Genomic DNA, 21,637 nt, shown 5'->3' with positions numbered 1-21,637 from the left:
CCTTCTGAGGCCGGAGTCAGAAGAGAGAGCTAACTACTGAAGGCCCTCTGCTACCTTCCCAAGGTTCCCACGGAAAGAAAAGTGGCGGCGTCTTGTATCCCACTGTGCGATCCGAGACACCGGAAGTGGGGGCTCCGCGACTGACTCAAGCTGCGCGTTTCTCCTGCGGACCTGCGTACAGACTGCAAGACAGGCGGCCGGCTAGAGACACAATCATGGCCACCTTGAGGGAACCCGCCGGCCCAGAACTATCCGGCTTCACAAACAGGTTCAAGTCCCACAGGCCTGTGCTGCCGGAAACGGAAAGCCTGGGGCGGGCTGGCGATTGGACGCGGAGCCGGAAACCGGAAACTGTGTGAGGACGCCCGCTATGGCTGCGGCGGCGGCTGTCGTTGCGGAATCCCTGGCGGGCTACAGGGCTCGGGCGGCGCGTGCGGTGCTAGAGCAGGTGGTGCTCCCGGGTGAGGAGCTGCTATTGCCTGAACAGGAGGACGGAGAAGGCCCAGGAGGTACAGGGGAGCGACCGCTGCGCCTGAACGCCGGAGCGCGCTCCCGGGGGCGCGTGGTGTGCGGCCCGGGCTTGCGGCGCTGCGGCGACCGGCTGCTGGTCACCAAGTGCGGCCGCCTCCGTCACAAGGAGCCCGGCAGTGGCAGCGGCGGTGGCGTTTACTGGGTGGACTCGCAGCAGAAGCGGGTGAGCTGGGACTCCGGAGGGGTTGTACGGCTGGGAGAGGCCTGGGAATACTCTTCGGATGAAGCACGGAAGGGGCCCTGGAGCCCTCCTCTGTTAAAGGCTAGCCAAGAGCCACCGTAGTCCTGTGCTTACCTCTGCATCTCCTTCAGAGGGACCGTGAACAGCTGGAACGTGGCCCGAGACGGGCGACCAGGAGAGAAAGGAGTCTGGGAATCTTGGCATGTAAGGGGATAAGGGCTGTGAGACATGGTTATTGTCTTCAAAACCCCATAGGCCAGGGAGCAGCAGACTTGTCTTTCGGGGTCCCAAAGAGCCAGGCTTAATGAATAGATGTCACAGGGAGCTCAATTTTTCTTAGAATAAATAAGAACTTTCACATAGGAAAATATTGTCTGACAATGGAATGGCCTTCCTTGGTTGTAAGGACCCCCTGTGTCACTGGACTCATATGCAAACAGAAGCTAGGGAGTTTCTGATAAGAATACAGAAGAGGTAAGGGATAGTGACTTAAATGAACAGACTGTTAGAAGCTGGAAACCCGAGAGTTTATCATGTGATTGTTTTCCTATTACTGAAAGTGACATAATCAGGTTTGTTGTAAGATTTTTATTGATTTGTAAACATGGATTTCAAAATATTTTCTAAATATTTACAATGACAAACATAAAGTAACCACTAAGGACTTGGTGAAGATGTCTTAAAAATGATTGTCATTTGTGGTTGTGCTCTCATTCTGTTTCCTTTTGTAGTATGTCCCAGTGAAAGGAGACCATGTGATTGGCATAGTGACAGCTAAGTCTGGAGATATATTCAAAGTGGATGTTGGAGGGAGTGAGCCAGCTTCTTTGTCTTACTTGGCATTTGAAGGTGCAACTAAAAGAAACAGACCAAATGTGCAGGTAATGACAGGACCTTTGGTTTCAAAAGTAAGAGAAATATCCGTCCCCTAAACACTCAAATATCCAGAAGGCTACCGGAATGATCCTGTTTCCCTAGTTGTATAGGATGATCTCGGAGGATCTGTGTAATCACTCCAGGCTTCAAGAGTTCCTTCAGATGCTCCAGCTCTGGGACCGGAACCACATACTTATTTTACATTTGCTATGTTGTTGGATGTTTTCATCTCTACTGAGTTGGAAGGTTATATGTGTTCTCTCTTTTTTTTGTTATGTCCATATACATCAGACAAGGAAGTAAGCATAGGCTCAGAGAGGAAGAAGAGTGGTGGAAATTGCCATATCAGCCATCCATCTATCTTGGATGTGGGTCCCAGGACTGGCATTTCACAGCTTCAGTCACATCACTGTTTCCCAACAATCCCTTTTTGCAGCTGACAGAGGAGCAGTCTTGTTACCTCAAGTTTTCAGTTTGGGCTTTTCAGGTAGCATGGCCATACTCTTCCTGTCCATCCAAGCAAGCCAGAAATTTGGTGGTTTCTTTGCCCTTTCTCCCTCACCTCTCTTGTGTCTTTAGTTGCTTTATCTTACTGATCCTTTTTTTTTTTTTTTTTTTTTAAATTTTATTTATTTATTTACTTATGGCTGCGTTGGGTCTTCGTTTCTGTGCGAGGGCTTTCTCCAGTTGCGGCGAGCGGGGGCCACTCTTCATCGCGGTGCGCGGGCCTTTCACTATCGCGGCCTCTCTTATTGCGGAGCACAGGCTCCGGACGCGCAGGCTCAGCAGTTGTGGCTCACGGGCCTAGTCGCTCCGTGGCATGTGGGATCTTCCCAGACCAGGGTTCGAACCCGTGTCCCCTGCATCGGCAGGCAGATTCTCAACCACTGCGCCACCAGGGAAGCCCCTTACTGATCCTTTTTTGAGCCTCTCTGATCTTCCACATCCACCCCTTTGTTTCCACTTTGCAAGTTCAGGCCTTAGCTATCCCTTGATTGGATTTAGTCACTGACCTCCTTAGTAAAGCCTGCCTGTACACTTTTGCCCCTCCCTTTAAGAGCTGACAGCCTCACACACCCCTTTCTCAAAAAAAAAAAAAAAAAAGTTCTTCAGAGTCTACATGTTTCCTTGGCATTATGCTCCAGAGGTCTTCCCTCATCCGTAATTATATCCTCCATGTGGCACTGCCTGAACCACACCAAACTATTTAAGAGCACTACTGAATTCATAATTTCCTGCCCTTGTACCTTTGCTTATGCTGTTCCCTCTGCTTGGATTACTCTTTCCCCTTCTTAGCCTGTGGAATACATGCTTGTCTTTCAAGACCCAGGCTGAGCACCACCACCTCCATAAAAACATCCCTAATTTTCAGTCACTTTTCTTATTTACTAGATTCAGCCTTGAATGAAGTTTGTTTATATGTACATCCCTACTGCCCTCCGAAACCAAATGCTTCTAAAGGCAGAGAATGTTTGTTCTCTAGTTTCTTGAGGAACTAACAATACTAGGTACTTAACAGAACAAGTTTACTCTCCCATTTCCTTAGTTTTGTCATTTTGAAGTTCAACTCTTTGAGGTTTTTAAAGTAAAAATTTTTTTAAATTTATTTATTTATATTTATTTTTGGCTATGTTGGGTCTTCGTTGCTGCACACGGGCTTTCTCTAGTTGTGGCGAGTGGGGGCTACTCTTCATTGCGCTTTGCGGGCTTCTCATTGCGGTGGCTTCTCTTGTTGTGGAGCACGGGCTCTAGGCACGTGGGCTTCAATAGTTGTGGCGCAGGGGCTCTAGAGCGCAGGCTCAGTAGTTGTGGCTTGTGGGCTCTAGAGCGTAGGCTCAGTAGTTGTAGCACATGGGCTTAGTTGCTCCGCGGCATGTGGGATCTTCCTGGCCCAGGGCTCGAACCCATGTCCCCTGCATTGGCAGGAAGATTCTTAACCACTGTGCCACCAGGTAAGTCCTATTCTCTGGCTTTGAGATGGCTCCCAGTCTGGGGATTTTTCTGGTGGGGGAAGGGTGGGGGTACATGCGTTAATTTTGCCTTCTTTTAAGGCACAACTCCAGAGTGACTGTGAGAATCCTGGAGCGTAGTCAGTCATTTAGCCACAGAACTGCAGGTGGCTGGCATTGCTGCCTATGGAAAAGAACCAACAGCAACACCTATAGCATGGTTTGCTGAGAGGAAATGAACTGTTTTTTAATTATCATTGTAGGTTGGAGATCTCATCTATGGCCAGTTTGTGGTTGCTAATAAAGATATGGAACCAGAGATGGTCTGTATTGACAGCTGTGGACGAGCCTGTGGAATGGGTGTGATTGGACAGGATGGTCTGCTTTTTAAAGTGACTTTGGGCTTAATTAGAAGGTAAGTCCTGATGCCTTCTGGCTTGCCTGTTGTCTTTTGTATTATACCTTCTTAGAAAGCTGACTTATCTGTGGGATTTAGGTTCTTCATAACAATGGCTATAGCTCCTCAAAGTTAAAAACCAGTATCCATTTTAGCACAGTAGTAAACTCATGCATTTAGTCCCATCCTCTCAATGTGAATACATCAAATTTGGATGTATTTGGCATTATAGTTTCTGTGTTGATATGGAGTCTGGATTTCTCTGCTGGAAGGTTGGTTGTTCCTTATAGCTGATATACTCAGACCAAATGTGAAAACTGGCCTTCCCCCACTTCTTAGTCACTTGTATACAGGTGCAATTTACTATTGTACAAAATCATCAAATTTCTCTTATAATGGAAGCCAAATGAAGCTAGGCTGACATGATCCTCAAGCTTATACAGACATTCACAGAAAGCTCCTGCTTTTCTGTCCTGGTAGATTTAATAGTTCCCAGAAGCAGATTCTCTTTGTTAAGTTTAGACCTTTACCTACCCAAAGCTATGCCCTATTAAAGGGCTTTACTCCTAGAGCCACTGAGGTTCAGAGCTATCTTGCATATCTCTTTGCTACTTATTCTGCAGATTTGCAGAATTAGTTCAAGACATTAAAGAAGTATGTTATTAACCAAGCAGCACCTTTGTGTTTTGAAAGAGTCAACGCTCCTCTCCAAGTATTGAATTTAGTACCAAGGAATAACGTACATGGTCAGGAAAATAAGGTTAAAGTGTTCTCTTAGCACCATAGACAATAAAAAAGCTACAGTTTGAAAGTCCAGAATTAAGGTGTTCTGACAATGTGGAAGAAGAACTTTATACATTTTTTGTAAAGGTGACATAGGGAGTTTGATTTCTTTGTAGAGGATAGTCCACCGTTGTGACCTGTGGTAAGCTTCTTGGAAGATAGAGAGCAGCAAACGTTGTCATGTGGCTTGTTCTTGGGATGATGTTGGTGGAGCTCTGAATAACTGTGGAGAACTGCTCAGAAAAGGAGACTTCTAAAGGAAAGTCAGGTCACACCCTGCCACTTTATTAAGTTTCATTTTCTTTTTCTTCCTCACCAGGCTGCTAGCTCCAGACTGTGAAATCCTACAAGAAGTGGGAAAACTCTACCCACTGGAGATAGTATTTGGAATGAATGGAAGAATATGGGTTAAGGCAAAAACCATTCAGCAGACTTTGATTTTGGCAAACATTTTAGAAGCTTGTGAACACATGACAGCAGATCAAAGAAAACAAATCTTCTCCAGATTGGCAGAAAGTTGATCTATGTGGGCTTTTTTATGGGTCAGTTGAGCCAAGAGACTCTGGGTTTTCCTGGGGGGAATGTTTCTCAGGTGAACCTCTCCCCATTAAATCTTCAGAAGACAAGATGTCTTATTAATTAGAGTCCTAAATAAAATATTTTTATTGAAAAGTTACTGGCTGCCACTCATGTTCTTGTGGGTGAGACAAATCATTATAAAGTAATGATGTAGTTTTTTGTTTTTTACAAAAAGTTACTATTATGGTTTATTTGATGTTCACTCCCTTAGTTTTGCTAGAGTGCAGCTTCTATAATAAACTGGAAGTGAGCATTAAAATAACAGTTATTTTCTGATGATAGTAAAACATGTTCACCAAAGAAAATGTAAACTACATAGAAAATATAAAGCAAACAAAAACCACCTGTAATCCTGTTGTTTAATGGGTGAGTATGTAACAGCTAACAATTACCGTGTGCTTACCACGTATCAAGTATTGTTCCAAAAGTGTTCTGCATGGATTAATTCATTTATTCTTAGTAACTGCAAAGACACTTAACCTCCCAGTTGAAGAAACTGAGGCACAGACTTTAACTTGGCCTACATTCTCAACTACTATTTGTGAATGTATATTTTTCAAATTAGAACTACAGGATTATACTTTATATACTACTTTGTTACATACTTTGCTTCAAACAACATTTAATATATTTCTTTCACGATTGCTATTAAAAATTCAATAGTATAATATTTCATTTTCATGTTATAGGATATTTTGGACATGTCTAGTTTTTTGTTGTTCTGTAGATAATACAATGATTAGGATCTCTGATTCCAAGTCTAGCCAAATCTTAACTTTGTTAGGATCATTTCCAGGAAGCCAAACAAAAGACTACCTGCCTGGGTTTTGAAAAAATAGTAGAGGTTTTTGATGGAGTTGGAGAGGAAATTTGCATTTTAAGCAAAGCCTTTAAAGGTGAAAATGAAGCCTGACAGATGATCCAGGTCAGTGGTTCTGGGGTCAGAGACCTCCCTGAGAATATATATGATAAGAGTTACAGACCCTGAAGCCTATCTATAGGAGGTCCCTATTGGATGACAGAGATTATAGAACTCATTCAATATGTTGATAAAGACCAAGCAGCATTATGTATTCCTAAAGATGTTTCCTGAAGACTGGGCCATTTTTAAGTAGTAAACTGATATAATTTAACAAGTGATCATAGCTCTGGAGGGAATAAATTGTGAAGGGGAGGGGACAGAGCAGAGAAGTAACGTTTTGGCTCTTCTGAGATATAGAATACATTTTCTGAATTTGCTAGCAGCTTAGTTATCAAGTTTACTAACCCAAACTGGCCAGAGTAACTGAAGCAACTCTACCTGACTAGGACATGAGAAAAGATCACTGAGATTTAGGTTACCTAACATGCTTGTGTCAGATGCAATGTATTTTCTGGCTCTTTTCAAGTTAGACTTATCAATACTGTGTTTTTGCTTTTCATTTTGACCTGTTAATCACAAGTATATATGAAGAATCTAGTTTGTACAAGGCTCAGAAGGATACAAAGATACTCCCACAAATTGTTAGGAGGCTACTTGTTCAGAAGAGAGAAGCCCTCTACGCTCATACTCAGAATAGGGGAGACAGAGTAGGAGCCATAGATGGAAAAAAGTGCTATATGGGGGGCTTAACGCAGGGCTAGGTAAGGAAAAGGCTGACTCTGCAAGCCTATGTTACAACATATTACTTGAGTTGGGGAAAATCCAGCATGATCGAGATGGCTGGAGAAAGTCATACAACTTTATGATGCCCGTGTTAGTGAAAAATCAGACTCAATAGAGTAATACTTACTTGATTATTTAAGCTATCTCTAAAGAGTAGGTATTTCACAAATAGATGTACAGAAGATGAATTAACACATCCAAAGCCATGTAGTTTTAGGGCTAATTCATTATTATGTAAACTTTTTAGTTAGTCAACATATATCTGGGCACTTCCTGTGAGCCAGGCACTATGGGAGATACAAAAGAGCATAAAATATGGTCCCTGTTAGTAACTGCTATCCCAGTGAAGAGCCAAGATGTCAAGTAAAGGCAAATGAGTACCACCACCATCCTCTGATCTGTTCTTTGGTCAAGGCAACTCCAGCAACTTCGCCTCCTGCAGCTGCAATCTTAGGCTGTCCATCATTCCACTGAGTTCTGAAGAGTATAGCCTTTTCTGGAAGAAACTCCTTTCTTCAATGCTTCAGGCCAGTTTTGAGTCTCAAAGTAAGTGGACAGGATATCAAACACTGTTAGAAAGGTAAACAGAAAACATAGTGACCACACAGAAGAAAAATAACTAGTAAATGACTAATGAGGAAAAAAGTGTTCTGGAATATTTCATTCAACAAACTTACTCTACCACACATGGTACTAGATCCTGGGGAGACAGAGGCAAAGACACAGGCCCTGCTTGCCTACAAGGACCTCAGCCTACACTGAGAGATACAGGCCTGTGAATGGACAATGCTGCTACAGAGAGGAACACAGTACAGTTGGAACAAAACAGGCCCTGACATGGCCTGGGATGTGGAGGGGAGCAGCCAAGATGCCTGTGAACTGAATCCTGAAGGACAAACAGGAATTCACTGTTCAATGATAGATTGAAGGCATGGCATTCTAGGACAAGGGAACAATTTCAACTATCTTTAACATAGTTGGGAACCAGGAAGAAAATGAAAACTGCTTCTGAGAGGCCAGAATACATGTCACAAAGTACATACAATAAAGTCCAAGCACATCAGTCACAGGGGAGACTGCTTCAAGGCCGTTTATACTGAAACACAATGCAAAGAAGCAGCAGCAGAACTAATACACGTTAAGCATGGGCCATGTGAGCAGTACCTTGATTGATGGCCAGTATCTCTGAATGATAGTTTTTCCCATTCTGGCGTCTGACCATGTATTCCTGGATTGGTAAGCGAGCGGTCTTGACAGAGTGTTCTTGGGCCTTTTGTAATGTCACCTTCTGTAAATCACAAATATTTTTCTTATAAAATAATACACAAGGATAGTCTCACTTGTAATATGCAGAGCAACTGTAAGAATCCTCATGTACCACCACCCCAATTTCCATCTGTAATCCTAATTAAATGATAAGTGTATTAAAATTAAGTAGCCTATGGTAGAATGGAAGAAACTGTAGATAAGGAAAAATGGCTTGTGCAGCAACACCTCACTTATTTGGGATTCATTTATCTGCTGGCTTCCACTCACTGCTACTTACAACCAAGAAGGAAATAAGTAAAAAGAGGCACATCTGCAGCCACAATCTGCATCCAAAAATCCAAGCCGTCTAATCAATGAGAGGAGAAGACTCCTAGCCCTAACTCAGTAAGACCCAATTCTGGACATCTGGAGTTTTCAGTCATAGCCAATTGGTAGCAGCAGATCAGAAATAAGGGAGACAGGATTCGAGTCAGGTATACCACCAGCAACAAGACAGCATTAAGGTATGAGAGCATATAGCCCAATGAAAAGGAAAGGCTCTGAAAACTACAAAAAGAAGGCAGAACTCAAAAAATCCAACAATCTGAGGCCATTTAGCGTCAGAGTACAGTAACTAATGTCCCTTTAAAGATGTCCCTGAGTCATGGACTGACGTTTAAATTATACTCACTACCTTGTAAGAAGCTCTGGGAAGGTCCTCTACCTATTTGTAATTTCAGGATTAAAGGTTTAGATTACTGAGAAAATTAGCATACTTAGGTTTGGAAGGGACCTCGGTAGTTAACTATTCCACTCCAACCACCCATCCAATGTTTGTCTATCCTCTATGAACTTTCTCCCAGATGGCCTCTGGCTTTAAATGGACAACCCTTGTGACAGGGAGTTCGTGCATCCTAGGGTAACCCATTTCAATTTTGATAGTAGCAGTTAATAGGAAATCTTGATATTGAGGCAAATTTTCTATTTTCCCTGAGACTTCCAGTCATCTGTCCTAGCTCTGTTCCCCCAGGGTCACACCAGGCAAGTAAAATGGCCCTTCCACAAGACAGCCATTCAGATACCTGAAGGCAGGGATCATGCCCTATGAATCCTCTCGTCTCCAGACTGACAGCCTCAGTTCTGTTGACTTTTCCTTGACTATGATTTAGTTTTGAGTCCCTTCATTATTCAGGTCAACCCCTTCTGAACTTGTTCTAGCTTGTCAATGTCTTTTCATTTACTGTCCCATATTGACTGGCCACCGTGAGAATGGTCTAACCAATTGGAACAGTGTGAAGCAGGCCTAGCACCTTCTTTGTTCTGACACTGGACTACCTGCCTCTCAGATTCACATGAAACACAATTCCAAAAGAGAACGTCCAAAAATGTTTTAAGTGATGCAATTCAGATGGGATAAAGGTACAGCTACTCAAAGGACTTCTTTGAAGGATAACAGTCCTTTGCATATATGAGCTATGATTATGTTTTAAGTCTATTCCTTTATAATCACTTTGAACTGAAGTACAGAATTCAAAGTTAGTAGGAAACTTGGATGCTGCCCTGAAGGAGTTACAGTCTAGTTTCTGTTCTCTGAACATTTAAAGATAAAATGACTCCCCTTGAAGAAATCTTGTTCTTAGCATATTTCTGTGAAGAAGCCAAACTCTTAAGTAACAACTAAACAAATCTTTGTGCCAGTTATTTTTCAGTTTAAATGTTGGTGGAAAATAAAAAGAGGACAGTGTGTTAAATTTGCACATCTATAGATCATACACTGCTCACTGGCCCTCTAGAATTGTCTGCTTCAAAAAAGGGGATGTCACTCTGCTGTGGAAGACTGTATTTGGTTGTTATGTCTCTTTAATCTCTTTTAACCTTAAATAGCCCCCATGACTATTTCAGTTTTCACTACATTGACTTTTTTGAAAGTCTGGTCCAGATGTCTTGTAGAATGTCGCACATCCTGGATCTGTTTATGATAAATTCAGTTTTAAACATTTTCTAATAAGAATACTTCACAGGTGAGATTCCATCACATCAGGAGGCACATGTCACTACTGGTGATTCTAAGTTTGATCATTTGTTAAGATGGTGACCTCCAGATCACTTTATTGTAATGGTACACTTTTGTGGGCTGGTACTTTGAGACCACTTGGAATAGTCAGTTCCCTCACAACCTTTCGTTCAGTCAATTCCCTGAATCAATGATTACTCTGAGAGTGACAAAATGATGATTTCTCAATTCTATTATGCATTTGTCATTTATTAGCTGGCATTCTTTAGAGCTCTCTCCTCCCCCCACCTCCTGCCCATTTTTTAGATTATCACTATGGAGTCATGGAACTCTGACTTTTTTAGAATAAATGCAATTCAGTTAAGTATCATCTGTGTCAAATATGTGTATGTATCTCATATATACATGAAAAAATACACTCACATATATTAAAAAGTATATATATATAAAATATACCCATAAACACATACTTGTGTGATCACAGACTATATCAAGAGGGATACACAAGAAAACCATGGTTGCCTCATGCAGCGGATACTGGGTGACAAGGATGAGAGGTAGACTTATTTTTCACTGTGCTCCTTTTTATACATTTTAACCATTATATCATTATTTATTAACTATGCAATATGCTACTATTAAAAAATTATCTCAACAAATATTTGTATAAGAGAAACATATTTCAAAACTCCAATTATTCCAATAAAATTCCAATTCAACAAAAGAAATCTGGACGGTCCTACTAAGGTAGAGATTATGGGATAAGACTTCTGTCAACAGGGAATATGGCCTAAGAAGGAACAAACTGCTCTTTCACAAAGAACAAACAGCTGGTAAGAATGCTGAGTCAAAGCTTCCTTGGTCAAGATCAGAGTCATCCTTGCAGAACCGAAGAGAGGAGAGAAGAAAAGAATTCAATAATGGTTATTTATGTAATTACCAAATACTTCCCATTCCAGTCCCTGACTGGATTCTGTCAGGTCAGTGTTGCTGACATTGCTGATGAGAAGAGAGAGAAGTTGGCAAGTAGGAGGGCCAACCTAGGCAGAATAGGCTCCTACTTCCCATTGCTTCTGAGCTTTTAGGCCTTTTGGCCTAAGATTACGACAGGGCAAGGATTTCTTTCTCTAAAAGAAAGCGCCACTTTTCAAAATGCAGTTGTCAGCCCTAAAATGTACACCTACCTTCTGAATGCTTTCGTCCACAAGTCCACCAAGGATGTAAACTTTGTTTAGATCAACATCTTCAAGAGCTAATGAAAAAATGAAGGCCACTGAGGTCAGTCTGTTTTATAATTTCTAAATCCAAAGACTGTAAAAGGAAAGAATTATTAATGATAAAAGTAGAAATTTAATGAAATAGAAAACAAAAAGATAGTAGATTTGCTAATTAGATTTGCTAATTCCCTGAAAAGATCAATTAAATGTCAATTAATTAGACATATCTAATAAGATATGCAGACTCAACACCATTAGGATTCAGAAAGGAGGCAAAATGTCAAAGGAAGGTAATATTGAAGAGAATACTGAGATCAACTTAATACAATAAAATTGAAAATTATGCAAAATAGATGATTTTCTGGGAAAAAAAATATTTATCTAACATCAATCTGAGAAGGGTCGATGTGAGGAGGTGACAAGGAAAACTCACGAGGATTACCAGGTAACTCACAAGCTCCAGCTGAGGAAGGAGACCCTAAATCTGTGCAGCTGTGTGCACATGGCAGGACAAATATGAAGCATTCAGTGAGGTCTCTGTCCATAAGAGGTGTGCAATTAACGTCCATTCCTTTTTTTCTTGGATACACCTTGGGTGGCTTTAACAAACTCTGACCCCAGGAATAATGAAATAAAGGGCTGGATGCAATGTGCTACATGAATGCATGCAGTAAAGTACATACCATGTTCTGAGTCAGGAGTCAGGTACACAAGGGTTTCCAGAGGAAATAAACTAAAGCAGTCTTCTTCTGTTATGTCTAGCTGAAAAATGTAAACAATCCAATGTAGTGTGAACTAGGTTAAGACATAGCCCACGCTGCAGCAACTAGTTACAGGGCGTGTAGTTTCTATCAGGCATGGCTCCAGGTACATCAAGAGGATACATGTCTGACAACCTGTTCTCAGAAAGTGCTCAGCTGGGTAGCGGAAGTAGAAAGGTACAGACATTCGACCCTACAAAATGAGACAGAAAGTGGTATGAGGCCCTAAGAGACATACAGGGAGCATGCCCCAGGACTACAGAGAGGGAATGACAACACCAGGGACAATGTTCTAGCAAAGGGAATGCTGGAACTGGGTTTCTGAAGAGGTGAGATTGACACACGTACAAAAGGAAGAAGTATTCAAAGTGGACGGAATCACCTAAGAAAAGCATGAAGACAGGAAAGCAAGGGGACTGAACTGCGCAGCTCTTAGGGTGGATCTGTTTGGCTCACATACAGGAATCATAAAACACATACAGAAAAGTAAAGCTGGGAATGGCTGTGTTACAGGAGGGATCGTTAAGGTAACAGCAACCATGACTAACTGTGCAGCACCACACAGGGCGCTTTTCACACTCAGTGCCTCTGAGGACCTCCCTGGAAAAGGCCACACTACCCAGTCTCAGCTACATAATGCAAACACACAAGGGCACTTTTAGTGGCACTTCTTAGGCACTGATCTGGATTCTTGCCTGTATATCAATCACTACATTTAAGAGATCCTAGGGAAAGTATTGAAAGTAACTTAGTACTCCCTAAAACTCATCTTAAATCCATATTACTTCCATAAGGATTCTCTCTCTTTCCCCCAAAATTCATGTTCCCTAATTCTGCACTACTAAGAACAAGAAAGGAATCATGGCATGTCCCTAAAACATTCCTGGTACATAGTCTAGCATACAATACACTGGATACAAAATACAGCCCTAGATACTGGTAATATTAGTTTGCCAATGCAGTGGAAGGATGAAAATTTTAAAACATAAGAACTGATGAGAGGTTCTAAGTTTTTAAAGATTGTAATAGTAAAAACATATAACATATACACATAAACATATTTTTTTTACATTGAAATGTGAAAAAGTAAAAAAAATTTACTATTACCCCCTCCAACCTACTTTTCACATGACAATTTAAATAATATGCAAAATGAGGCTTACCAGATAACTAGAAAATCCATCATTCATCCTCAAACACTCTTCATACAGGGGACTGTCTGTGGTGAATCCAGTGAGGCAGATCCAAAATGGCCTGTCAGCTTTTTTATTTGAACCATACAACCTTCGGATCTGTCCAGCCAGTCTACTTAATTCCTTCGAAGAAGTAAGGACAACTTATGGTAGGAACATGCCCACTCTTTCTAAATTCATTATCAACAAATGGTTACTCAGTAAGTTCACTGAATATTACTCTGGGAAAGCTCATGAATTCAATGGCCCTTTTACTCCAGGAGTGAGTACATGCATGTATGCACGTGTGTTACATCCCATGGTATCACACCTTATAGATGAAAGTTAAGGTAATGATACTAGCCCAGAAAACCAAGACCTCTCTCTCCTTCTGGATCTGCTGATATATATGTATATATAAATATATACATATATGTATATATAAAATTTTTCTTTTAGCTTTTACCTAAAATCTTACCATGTGGGTTTCCCTGGTGGCACAGTGGTTACGAATCCGCCTGCCAATGCAGGGGACACGGGTTCGAGCCCTGGTCAGGGAAGATCCCACATGCTGCGGAGCAACTAAGCCCGTGCGCCACAACTACTGAGCCTGCACTCTAGATCCTGTGAGCCACAACTACTGAATCCCACGCCTAGAGCCCATGCTCTGCAACAAGAGAAGCCACTGCAATGAGAAGCCACGCACTGCAATGAAGAGTAGCCCCCGCTCGCTGCAACTAGAGAAAGCCCGTGCCCAGCAACGAAGACCCAATGCAGCCAAAAGTAAATAAATAAAATAAATAATTTATATATTAAAAAAAATCTTACCATGTGATGGTTACTGTTTATTAAAAAGAGACTAGATTACTGTGCAGACATTTTTATACTCCATCAGTTAAACTTGGCACCTTCTCCCTAACTTCAGGAGCTGTCATAGGTTTGGAAGTTTTAACTTTCCATCCTGATTTAGAGACATCACCCGTATAGAAAGGTAATTTCACAATCTGGCCTGATTTGGTTCAGTGCAGGAAAAAAAACAAAGCTTTGGATTTGATTTAATCTGATATCTCAATTAATATAAACATTAGAAAATTCTTAGTTGACCTTTTCAGAGGGATATAATTAGAGGTTCCATGGAAGAATCCCAGATCCTAATTTCTCTGAAAAACATGCAAACACTAGCACGTATAACAGGGACGTTGGAAAACACAGATTTCTTTTGTGGTGTAAGGCCTAAAATCAAGGCCCAATATTGTGTGCCACTTTGATATCTGGTGAAAATGAGAGGCCTTGAATGGCCTAACTGCAAGTTCCCCTCCCAATTCTGCTCCCATGGGTAAGGTTCACTAGCTAAACAATTTTTTAAATTTTTTAATCAAAGGGATTCCTTTGATAAAGGGTTCCTGCTATCTCTGAGTAGTGGGTTTCAATTCTCTGCCAGCCCATGGAATTATTCCAGCAAACCAATCACATCTTCCTGTAGGAATCTAATTTCTTGATACTACAAAACCTACCCCCCAAGGCCCCTGGTTGTTCATTCTGTTCCCGAGTGCAATTCCATGTGGCCCTGCATGATATCCAGTGTCATCCTCCCCTCGGGCTGAGTATATGTGACCAATAAACTGCTATCGATCTTATCTGTCCAGTGTCGAGTGTTGTGTGTTCAGCCATCCCCAGAATCATAGGGTGAAAAATCCCTCCTTCACCAACAGGGTAAATGGGCGGCTTTTAAAAACACACACACTGTAGAAAGACCTCCCACCAGGTAATCTCCCCACAACATGCAACCAGGCAAATATTCCTCTCCCTGGCAGAAGGCCAAAGATTTCACCTCTGGAGAATTAAACCTGAAAGGCTCCATCTAGACTGGGGATACCATAAGCACAGAGTCAAAGGCAGTGGGCTCAAAACAGAAGACAAAGGAAAAAGTTTTAAACTAAACCATATGTCTATTCTCTTCCTGATTCTTTACAACAGCCATCTCAGAACTTAGTAGCCATGTGTAGAAAACTAAACACATTTGCTGGTTTACTAGAGAATCACAGAAGCTGGAGCTGGTCATGTTCTTTGTGAAAGCCGTTCCCACCTGGACCTCCCTCACGTGAGCAGGAATTCAGAGTTCAGTGGATGTTTTACCTTCTTAGACATGTGGTGGGTCATACTCAAATCGATACAGAGTCTTGGTCCTGAGTGTTTGGCTTCCAAAAGTCTTTCCTTGGTTAAGGATCTCAGAAAACGTTTGCTGTGCTGGGGGTAGATGCCTAGAGTAGAAATATCAGAAAGGAATAAACATGGAAAAACTGAAAAATGTTATTCAGTAAGAAATAAATCTCCCCAGCCAGGTGAGTACTTTTTGCATATGAAGAGAAACTGGAAGCTCATTCAAGGTATTCATTCATTAGGCAGTTTAGGTATAGCAGAACGGTGAAATGAGTGCTCTGGAGCACACTGCTGGATCTAAGAAGAGTTCAGTTTGTTCATTTATTACCTATATGATCTTGGGCATGTTATTTAATTTCGTTGATCCTCAATCCCTTCACCTAGAAAATGAGGATAATAAAAGCACTTACCCTTATGGTAATCCATGTAAAATTCTTAGCACTGAACCTAGCACACAGTACTGAATAAACATTGGCTGTTGTTGGTATCATTCTTTCTACTTCTGGGCTTATAAACACATACATGCACTAGACAGCTTATATTTGAAAGGCAGCCTCAAATGTTGCTCTCTTTGATACTTTGATTCCCAACAAAACAGGCTAATAGGTCCTATCTCCCAGATGTTTGTTTTACTTAAAAACACTATCCCTACTCTCCTAGGAACAGGCAGATACCGGTTTGCTAAGAAATAAATATAATTACACCAGCAATCTGATTTATTGTTACCTGAATTTTCTACACGGTTGGCTTTTCTTCTTTCTTTCTCTTGTTTTCTCTTACTCTTCTTTGCTGCAACTATCTTTTCCCAGTGTCTCTGTTTTCTTTGGACATTTTTCTTATGTTATCCAGAAAACAAAATTGTTTGAGAACTTCTTAAGCACCAAAAAGGAAAATGAATATTAGAAATAGTTACTTAATTATTTTTTAAATTTAGATTAAAGTTAGGAGAGAAAAAGGGTATTAGTCTTAAAAACAAAAATGGACTAGATTGTGTTTAGAGAAAGCAGAACCCCAGAAAAGAGATGTGACATGCCCAAGGTCACAGTAAATTTATTAGGGACAGAGTTGAGATTTCCTGACCCTTCTGAGGTGTACAAAAATTCCTCTTAATTTTACTTACTTTTTCTATGACTCAAATGGAACTGAAACCTTAAACCAGGAAACTCATCCCTGGGAATACACCTAACTCATTCCCAGTCTTTTTTTTACCAATATCTATCCTTAGAACAGGGGTCTCTAGGACATTCCGTCATCTCAAAGCCCGTGACCATAAACAATCCACTCCACTCACCGAGCGCCACACTGCATTGCTTGTAGGCAGGGTCATCTCTTCTCGATGCTCACATTCCACGTCAATCTGTAGAAGCTGGAAGCTTTCAGAGATGCCATCTTCACCTGTGTCCTCTAGGGTGACTTCTTGCTCCTGCAGCACGTGTGACTCTGTTTCCTGAGCGCTCCCTTCTAACTTCCAGTCCATGTGCTTAGTCCTCTGTCCTTTTCACCCAGATTAGGAAAAGGTACAATTATGTGAGACATTACATTATTGAACTTGCAGAGGTATTTCCCTATATCCAAATGACAAACAGGGTTACTGCGTTACTTAAGGAGTAGAGAAGTGTGTAAAATACTAACACAGATTAACTGAACTGAGAAAAGCATGTGTGTCTTCTAGAGAAATAAGTCAGCACAGAAACCTTTCAGGAGTAAGGAAGCCAAATTCACTTCTTAGAAGACAAGCACAACTCCTGACAACCCCAAGAAATCAATGATTATTCACTGCTGCAGTGACACAGATAATGAGTTCATTTACTGTATTCTTTGAAATGCACGTACGAGTTGAGGGCAAGAGAGAGATGGCAAAATCCACCTATCCCATTATGTTTCTGTTTATTTTCAAAACCATTCCTTTAGCAAATATTTACTGAGCACCTACTCTATGTAAAGTCCTGTACTAGAAACATCCTGGGAGGTTTAGAGCTAGCCAAAAATTATGGTAAAGAGTGGCCCAAAACCAATCAATAATTCTAGGTTGCACATATTCCCTCCCCCGACTCAGTATCACTGTAGCAGAAAGCCACAGTCATAGTGGAAACGGCTAATATCCATCAGAAGTGCCGAGGTAGAAAAATATGAAGAACCATTGTTACAACACACTTAACTAATGTAATAATTTCAAAGTGGTGTTCAAAATCCTTGAGGAAGATATGACTAAGAAGTGTTCCAGTCTACAGCTAAGTGTCACAGACAAAGAATGGTATAACCATTGCTCACAGCTGCTCCTCTGAGCCTAGTGTGCTACCTACATATTAGGAAAAGTGTATCTTTGAAAAAGTAAATCTATGTAATATGATCCATGCACATGGTAAAAAGACCTAGTTGTAAGAAAAGTAATGATCAATTCTCTGACCCCTTCCACCTCTAGGGGGCAACGCTTGTTAACCAGGTGTTTTTAGTTCTTTTGGTAATTTACTCCTTAACCTGAAATCATATGCTTACATCATTACTTCTTTTTTCATCATTACTTCTTGATTCATCAACTTTCCCTATGAAACACTAAAATTCAAATCACTTTAGTTAGCCCCTTTTATTTTTAGCTCTTCTCTTAGTTACCTTGACCTTTAAATTCTTTTGAGGTATAATTTATACACAATAAAATGCCAAGATTTTAAAGGGTGTAGCTCAACAAGTTTGTGTGTCGGGAGGGATGGTGGGGGGAGGTTTGAAGGTGTGGGAAGTGAGGGATGGGAATATACCAGCTCAATGAGTTTTTGACAAGTGCATAGGGCCTGTATTACCCACACCCCATCAAGATATAGAACATTTCCATCACTCCAGAAAGTTCCCTTCCTTCTGCACTTTCCAAGTCAATCTCCATCCCATTCTCACTGCTTTCCAAACGCAATCATTGCTCTTTTTTCTATAACCATAGATTAGCTGTGGCTTATAAAATGTTATTTAAATGGACTCAAACAGTGTGTACTCTTTTGAACTTGACATTTTGCCCCACAACTTGTTTTTGAGATTCATATATATTGCTTCATGTATCAGTAGTTTGTTCCTTTTTACTGCTGAGCAGTATTCCACACATGAATATACCACAATTTGTTTATTCTCCTGTTGATAGACATTTGAGATTTTTCCAGTTTGTGGCTTTTACGAATAAAGCGGCCAAGAAATTCTCATACAAGCGTTTTTGTGGACATATGTTTTCATATCTGTTGGCTAAGTACTAACAGAAGTGCTGGGTCATAGGATGGGTGCTATTTAACTCGTAAGAAACTGCCATCAGTTTCCCAGAGTGATTTAACATTTCACACTGCTGTCAGCAGTCTGTGAGAGTTCCAGATGGTCTGCATCATCCCCAACATTTGCTGTTGTCAGGATTCTTAATTTTAACCATTTTTGTGTAGTGGAACCTCACTGTGTTTTAATTTGCATTTGTTTATTAATGATATTGAGCTTTTTTTCATGCAACTTATTGGTAATTCATAATATATCTCTGTGAGATACCTGTTCAAGTTGATGACATTGAAATTAAAATGGAGTAATAGTTCAGGAATACAAAAATGGGGTTGGGTGGCCATTGAAGATCTGGTCTCAGGCACGTCTGCATCACTGAGAACTTGAATTTTCTCTGAACTGTACCACACCCAAGGACACCATCAGTCATACTCAGAACAACACTGGCCAGCTGCAATATTACGGTCTCAAGGTCTCCCCTTGTAACTATGCAACCATTTCAGACCCCAACCAATCCTAACTTAATAAGCACCCTTACTTCTTGCCAGCTCCAATTACAATTCTTGATAAATAACCCATTTAACTAACTGTAACCTTGCAGTTTTTGCCTTTATAAGCTTGCCCCGCTTTGTAGCCTGAAGGAACACAATTCAAGTGCTTCTTGAATCTGTGTCTCCCATGCTATAGTCCTCAATGTGGCCAGAATAAAACTCTTTTCTATTCCTATTATAGATTGCTTACTGATTATTTGTCTGGACACTTACAATGGCCTATATTGATCATTAATGATCATCCATTGTTCTCTGCAATATCTGGTCTACCTGCTGTTGCTGTTCCTTAAACATACCAAGGATATTCCCACCTTAGGGCCTTTGCACTTGCTGGTCTTTCTACCTCAATCCTCTTCCCCTAGATAATTATATGACTACCTTCCTCACTTCATTCAGAATTTCATTATCCAACATGGCACACTTCTTACTTATTTTTTTTGTCTGAACTTTCCCCTTCCTATAATGTAAGCAAGTGTTCTGTTTGCTTTGTTCACTACATCCTCAGTGCCTGGCAACGAGCTTCGTACATAACAGACGCTCAATAAAGACTTGCTGAATTAATAAATCCTCCACTCCACCACCTCTGCGTTGACAGAGGCCTCAAAACTTTTTTCTAACCCAAGTCCCACCTGATGAGCATATCCCTGGGCGCTAAGTGATGGAGGCTTCTCTCATCTCCTCATTCTAAGTTTTAGCCACCAAAGCCGGCTCCACTCCTCTGTCACCTTCAGCACTAGAACACCCTGACCCCAATCTCGAGTGTACCCCGCGTGCAGGCCCAGCCTGGTCCATAAGCTGAGAGTACGACGGGAAGCAGGAAGGAATAGCGCCAAGAAGGTGGGGGACATGAGGCCACACGACTGCCGGGCGGGCGCCTGCTCCCCGGGCATCTGGCCCGCCCGCGAACGAGGCGGCACTCCCAGGCCGGACCCCCAGCCCCCACCCCTGCCGGCAACGAGGCCCCAGCGTACCTGAACCCGTCACCTCACGCAGCAGCAGAGGAACCTACCAAACCCCGCCTCCGACTTTACTTCCGGTTCCTGCCCCTCTCCGAGTAGCATTCTGGGAGTTGTCGTTTTCAGCCTAGCGGCTGTGTGTTCCGCGAAGACTTGGGCTTCGGCTGCCGTGCCCACGGTGGTACTAAGGAGCTGCGTCCCGTCAGAAGCTTGCCGCGCCTCACTGAGCCTCCGTTTCCTCGCATGTTAGCTGGGCATACAATCCCAGCCGCTCGCCGACCGCACAGGGCTGCTGCAGGTGACCAGGCGCTTTGATGGCTGTCAAGGGCTGGACACGGCGAAGGTGGGCTGAAACCAGACTCGAACCACCCCTCATCTCGCAACCTGGGGGCCTTGCCTTTCCCTGGTCTCCCTGGGCTTCCCCACAACCAGAAGAGCCCACGAGCTGACATAGTTACCCTCACCACTAGCTGGCCATCCAGGATCATAACAGATATCCCGGCTTGGGCAGATCACGAATGAGTCTAGCCTCTGGCCACTCTCCCTCCTCTTTCTTGCCTCACAAATCCACGGGGAAACTTGTGTCTCAGAGACCTGAAGCGACTTGTCCAAGCCTTGGCCTGATAAAAGCTATCAACCACTCTTCCCTTTATTCCTGCAGTCCTAGGGGTCTCACGCTTTCGAGAGACCCTACCATGAATGAGCCTGAAATACCTCCTGCCCAAGAAACCACAGCCTTGTTGGATCCGTCCTTGGCCTCACGGTTTCCCCTCAGGACTTTTCTTTCCACAGCTTCTCCAGCACCTCCCACCCCGTCCCCAGTCCATGCTTTAACCCATCCTTTATAATCTGCTACTGGAGCAACTTGTAAAATACTAAAACTAAACATGCTTTCTTCCTCAAAGGGCTTTTTCGGAAACCCAGCTGTCTTCTCTGCTCAGAAGCTGGCCTTGGCTTTCCACTCAGCACGACCTGCAAAGTGGCTCAGATGGTCTTCAGTTGCTCTCACCACACCTGCCAGTCCCTGCACCTTGCACTCAGCTGTACCGGATACCTTTCCTCCCTCCCTGCCATTGCTCTGGTGTCTCTTCACTTTTCAATGAGCTCATGAAGCTCGTTCAAAAGTGGGGCTTTTCCCCACAGAAAAGGCCACCTAGCTGGTATCACTGCCCAGCCCCCTCCGGCCTCCATCCATTTACCGAATGATTATGTGTCTCCCTTACTCCAAACCCCTCAGTGGTTTCCCATTGTAATTGGATGTAAAATCTAACCTCCCCAAGGCCTTGCATGGCCTGGTTCCTGGCTGACCCTCCGACCTCATCTATCACTCTTCCTCCAGCTTGCTGTGTTTCAGTCGCACCTGTCTTCTTGAAATGC

General features: G+C 42.2%; 2 protein-coding genes across 3 annotated transcripts; one reads left to right on the top strand and one right to left on the bottom strand.

Annotated features, from left to right (window-relative positions):
- The first annotated feature begins 338 nt into the window (after positions 1-338).
- EXOSC3 (exosome component 3) lies at positions 339-7,238 on the top strand. Of its 2 annotated transcripts, XM_036856580.1 has the most exons (4): positions 341-694; positions 1,444-1,593; positions 3,801-3,952; positions 5,037-5,467. In XM_036856580.1, the coding sequence occupies exons 1-4, from the start codon at positions 371-373 to the stop codon at positions 5,236-5,238; spliced, it is 828 nt and encodes a 275-aa protein (XP_036712475.1). In that variant the 5' UTR covers positions 341-370; the 3' UTR covers positions 5,239-5,467. The 2 variants fall into 2 exon arrangements, with proteins under 2 accessions (XP_036712476.1, XP_036712475.1); XM_036856581.1 differs by lacking the exon at positions 1,444-1,593 and having other exon boundaries at positions 339-694; positions 5,037-7,238.
- Positions 7,065-20,330, bottom strand: TRMT10B (tRNA methyltransferase 10B). The gene is made up of 9 exons (XM_036856578.1): positions 20,276-20,330; positions 16,805-17,007; positions 16,240-16,348; positions 15,490-15,614; positions 13,345-13,497; positions 12,104-12,182; positions 11,388-11,455; positions 8,106-8,229; positions 7,065-7,510 (listed from the first exon to the last, which is right to left on the bottom strand). Exons 2-9 carry the CDS (start codon positions 16,988-16,990, stop codon positions 7,404-7,406), a joined length of 951 nt encoding a protein of 316 aa, XP_036712473.1. The 5' UTR covers positions 16,991-17,007; positions 20,276-20,330; the 3' UTR covers positions 7,065-7,403.
- Positions 20,331-21,637: the final 1,307 nt, after the last annotated feature.

The sequence above is a fragment of the Balaenoptera musculus genome, chromosome 6 (assembly GCF_009873245.2).
Source record: "Balaenoptera musculus isolate JJ_BM4_2016_0621 chromosome 6, mBalMus1.pri.v3, whole genome shotgun sequence".
Taxonomy (NCBI): Eukaryota; Metazoa; Chordata; class Mammalia; order Artiodactyla; family Balaenopteridae; genus Balaenoptera; species Balaenoptera musculus.
The sequence above is the reverse complement of the archived record's forward strand: the minus strand, read 5'-3'. Positions and strand labels throughout refer to the sequence as shown.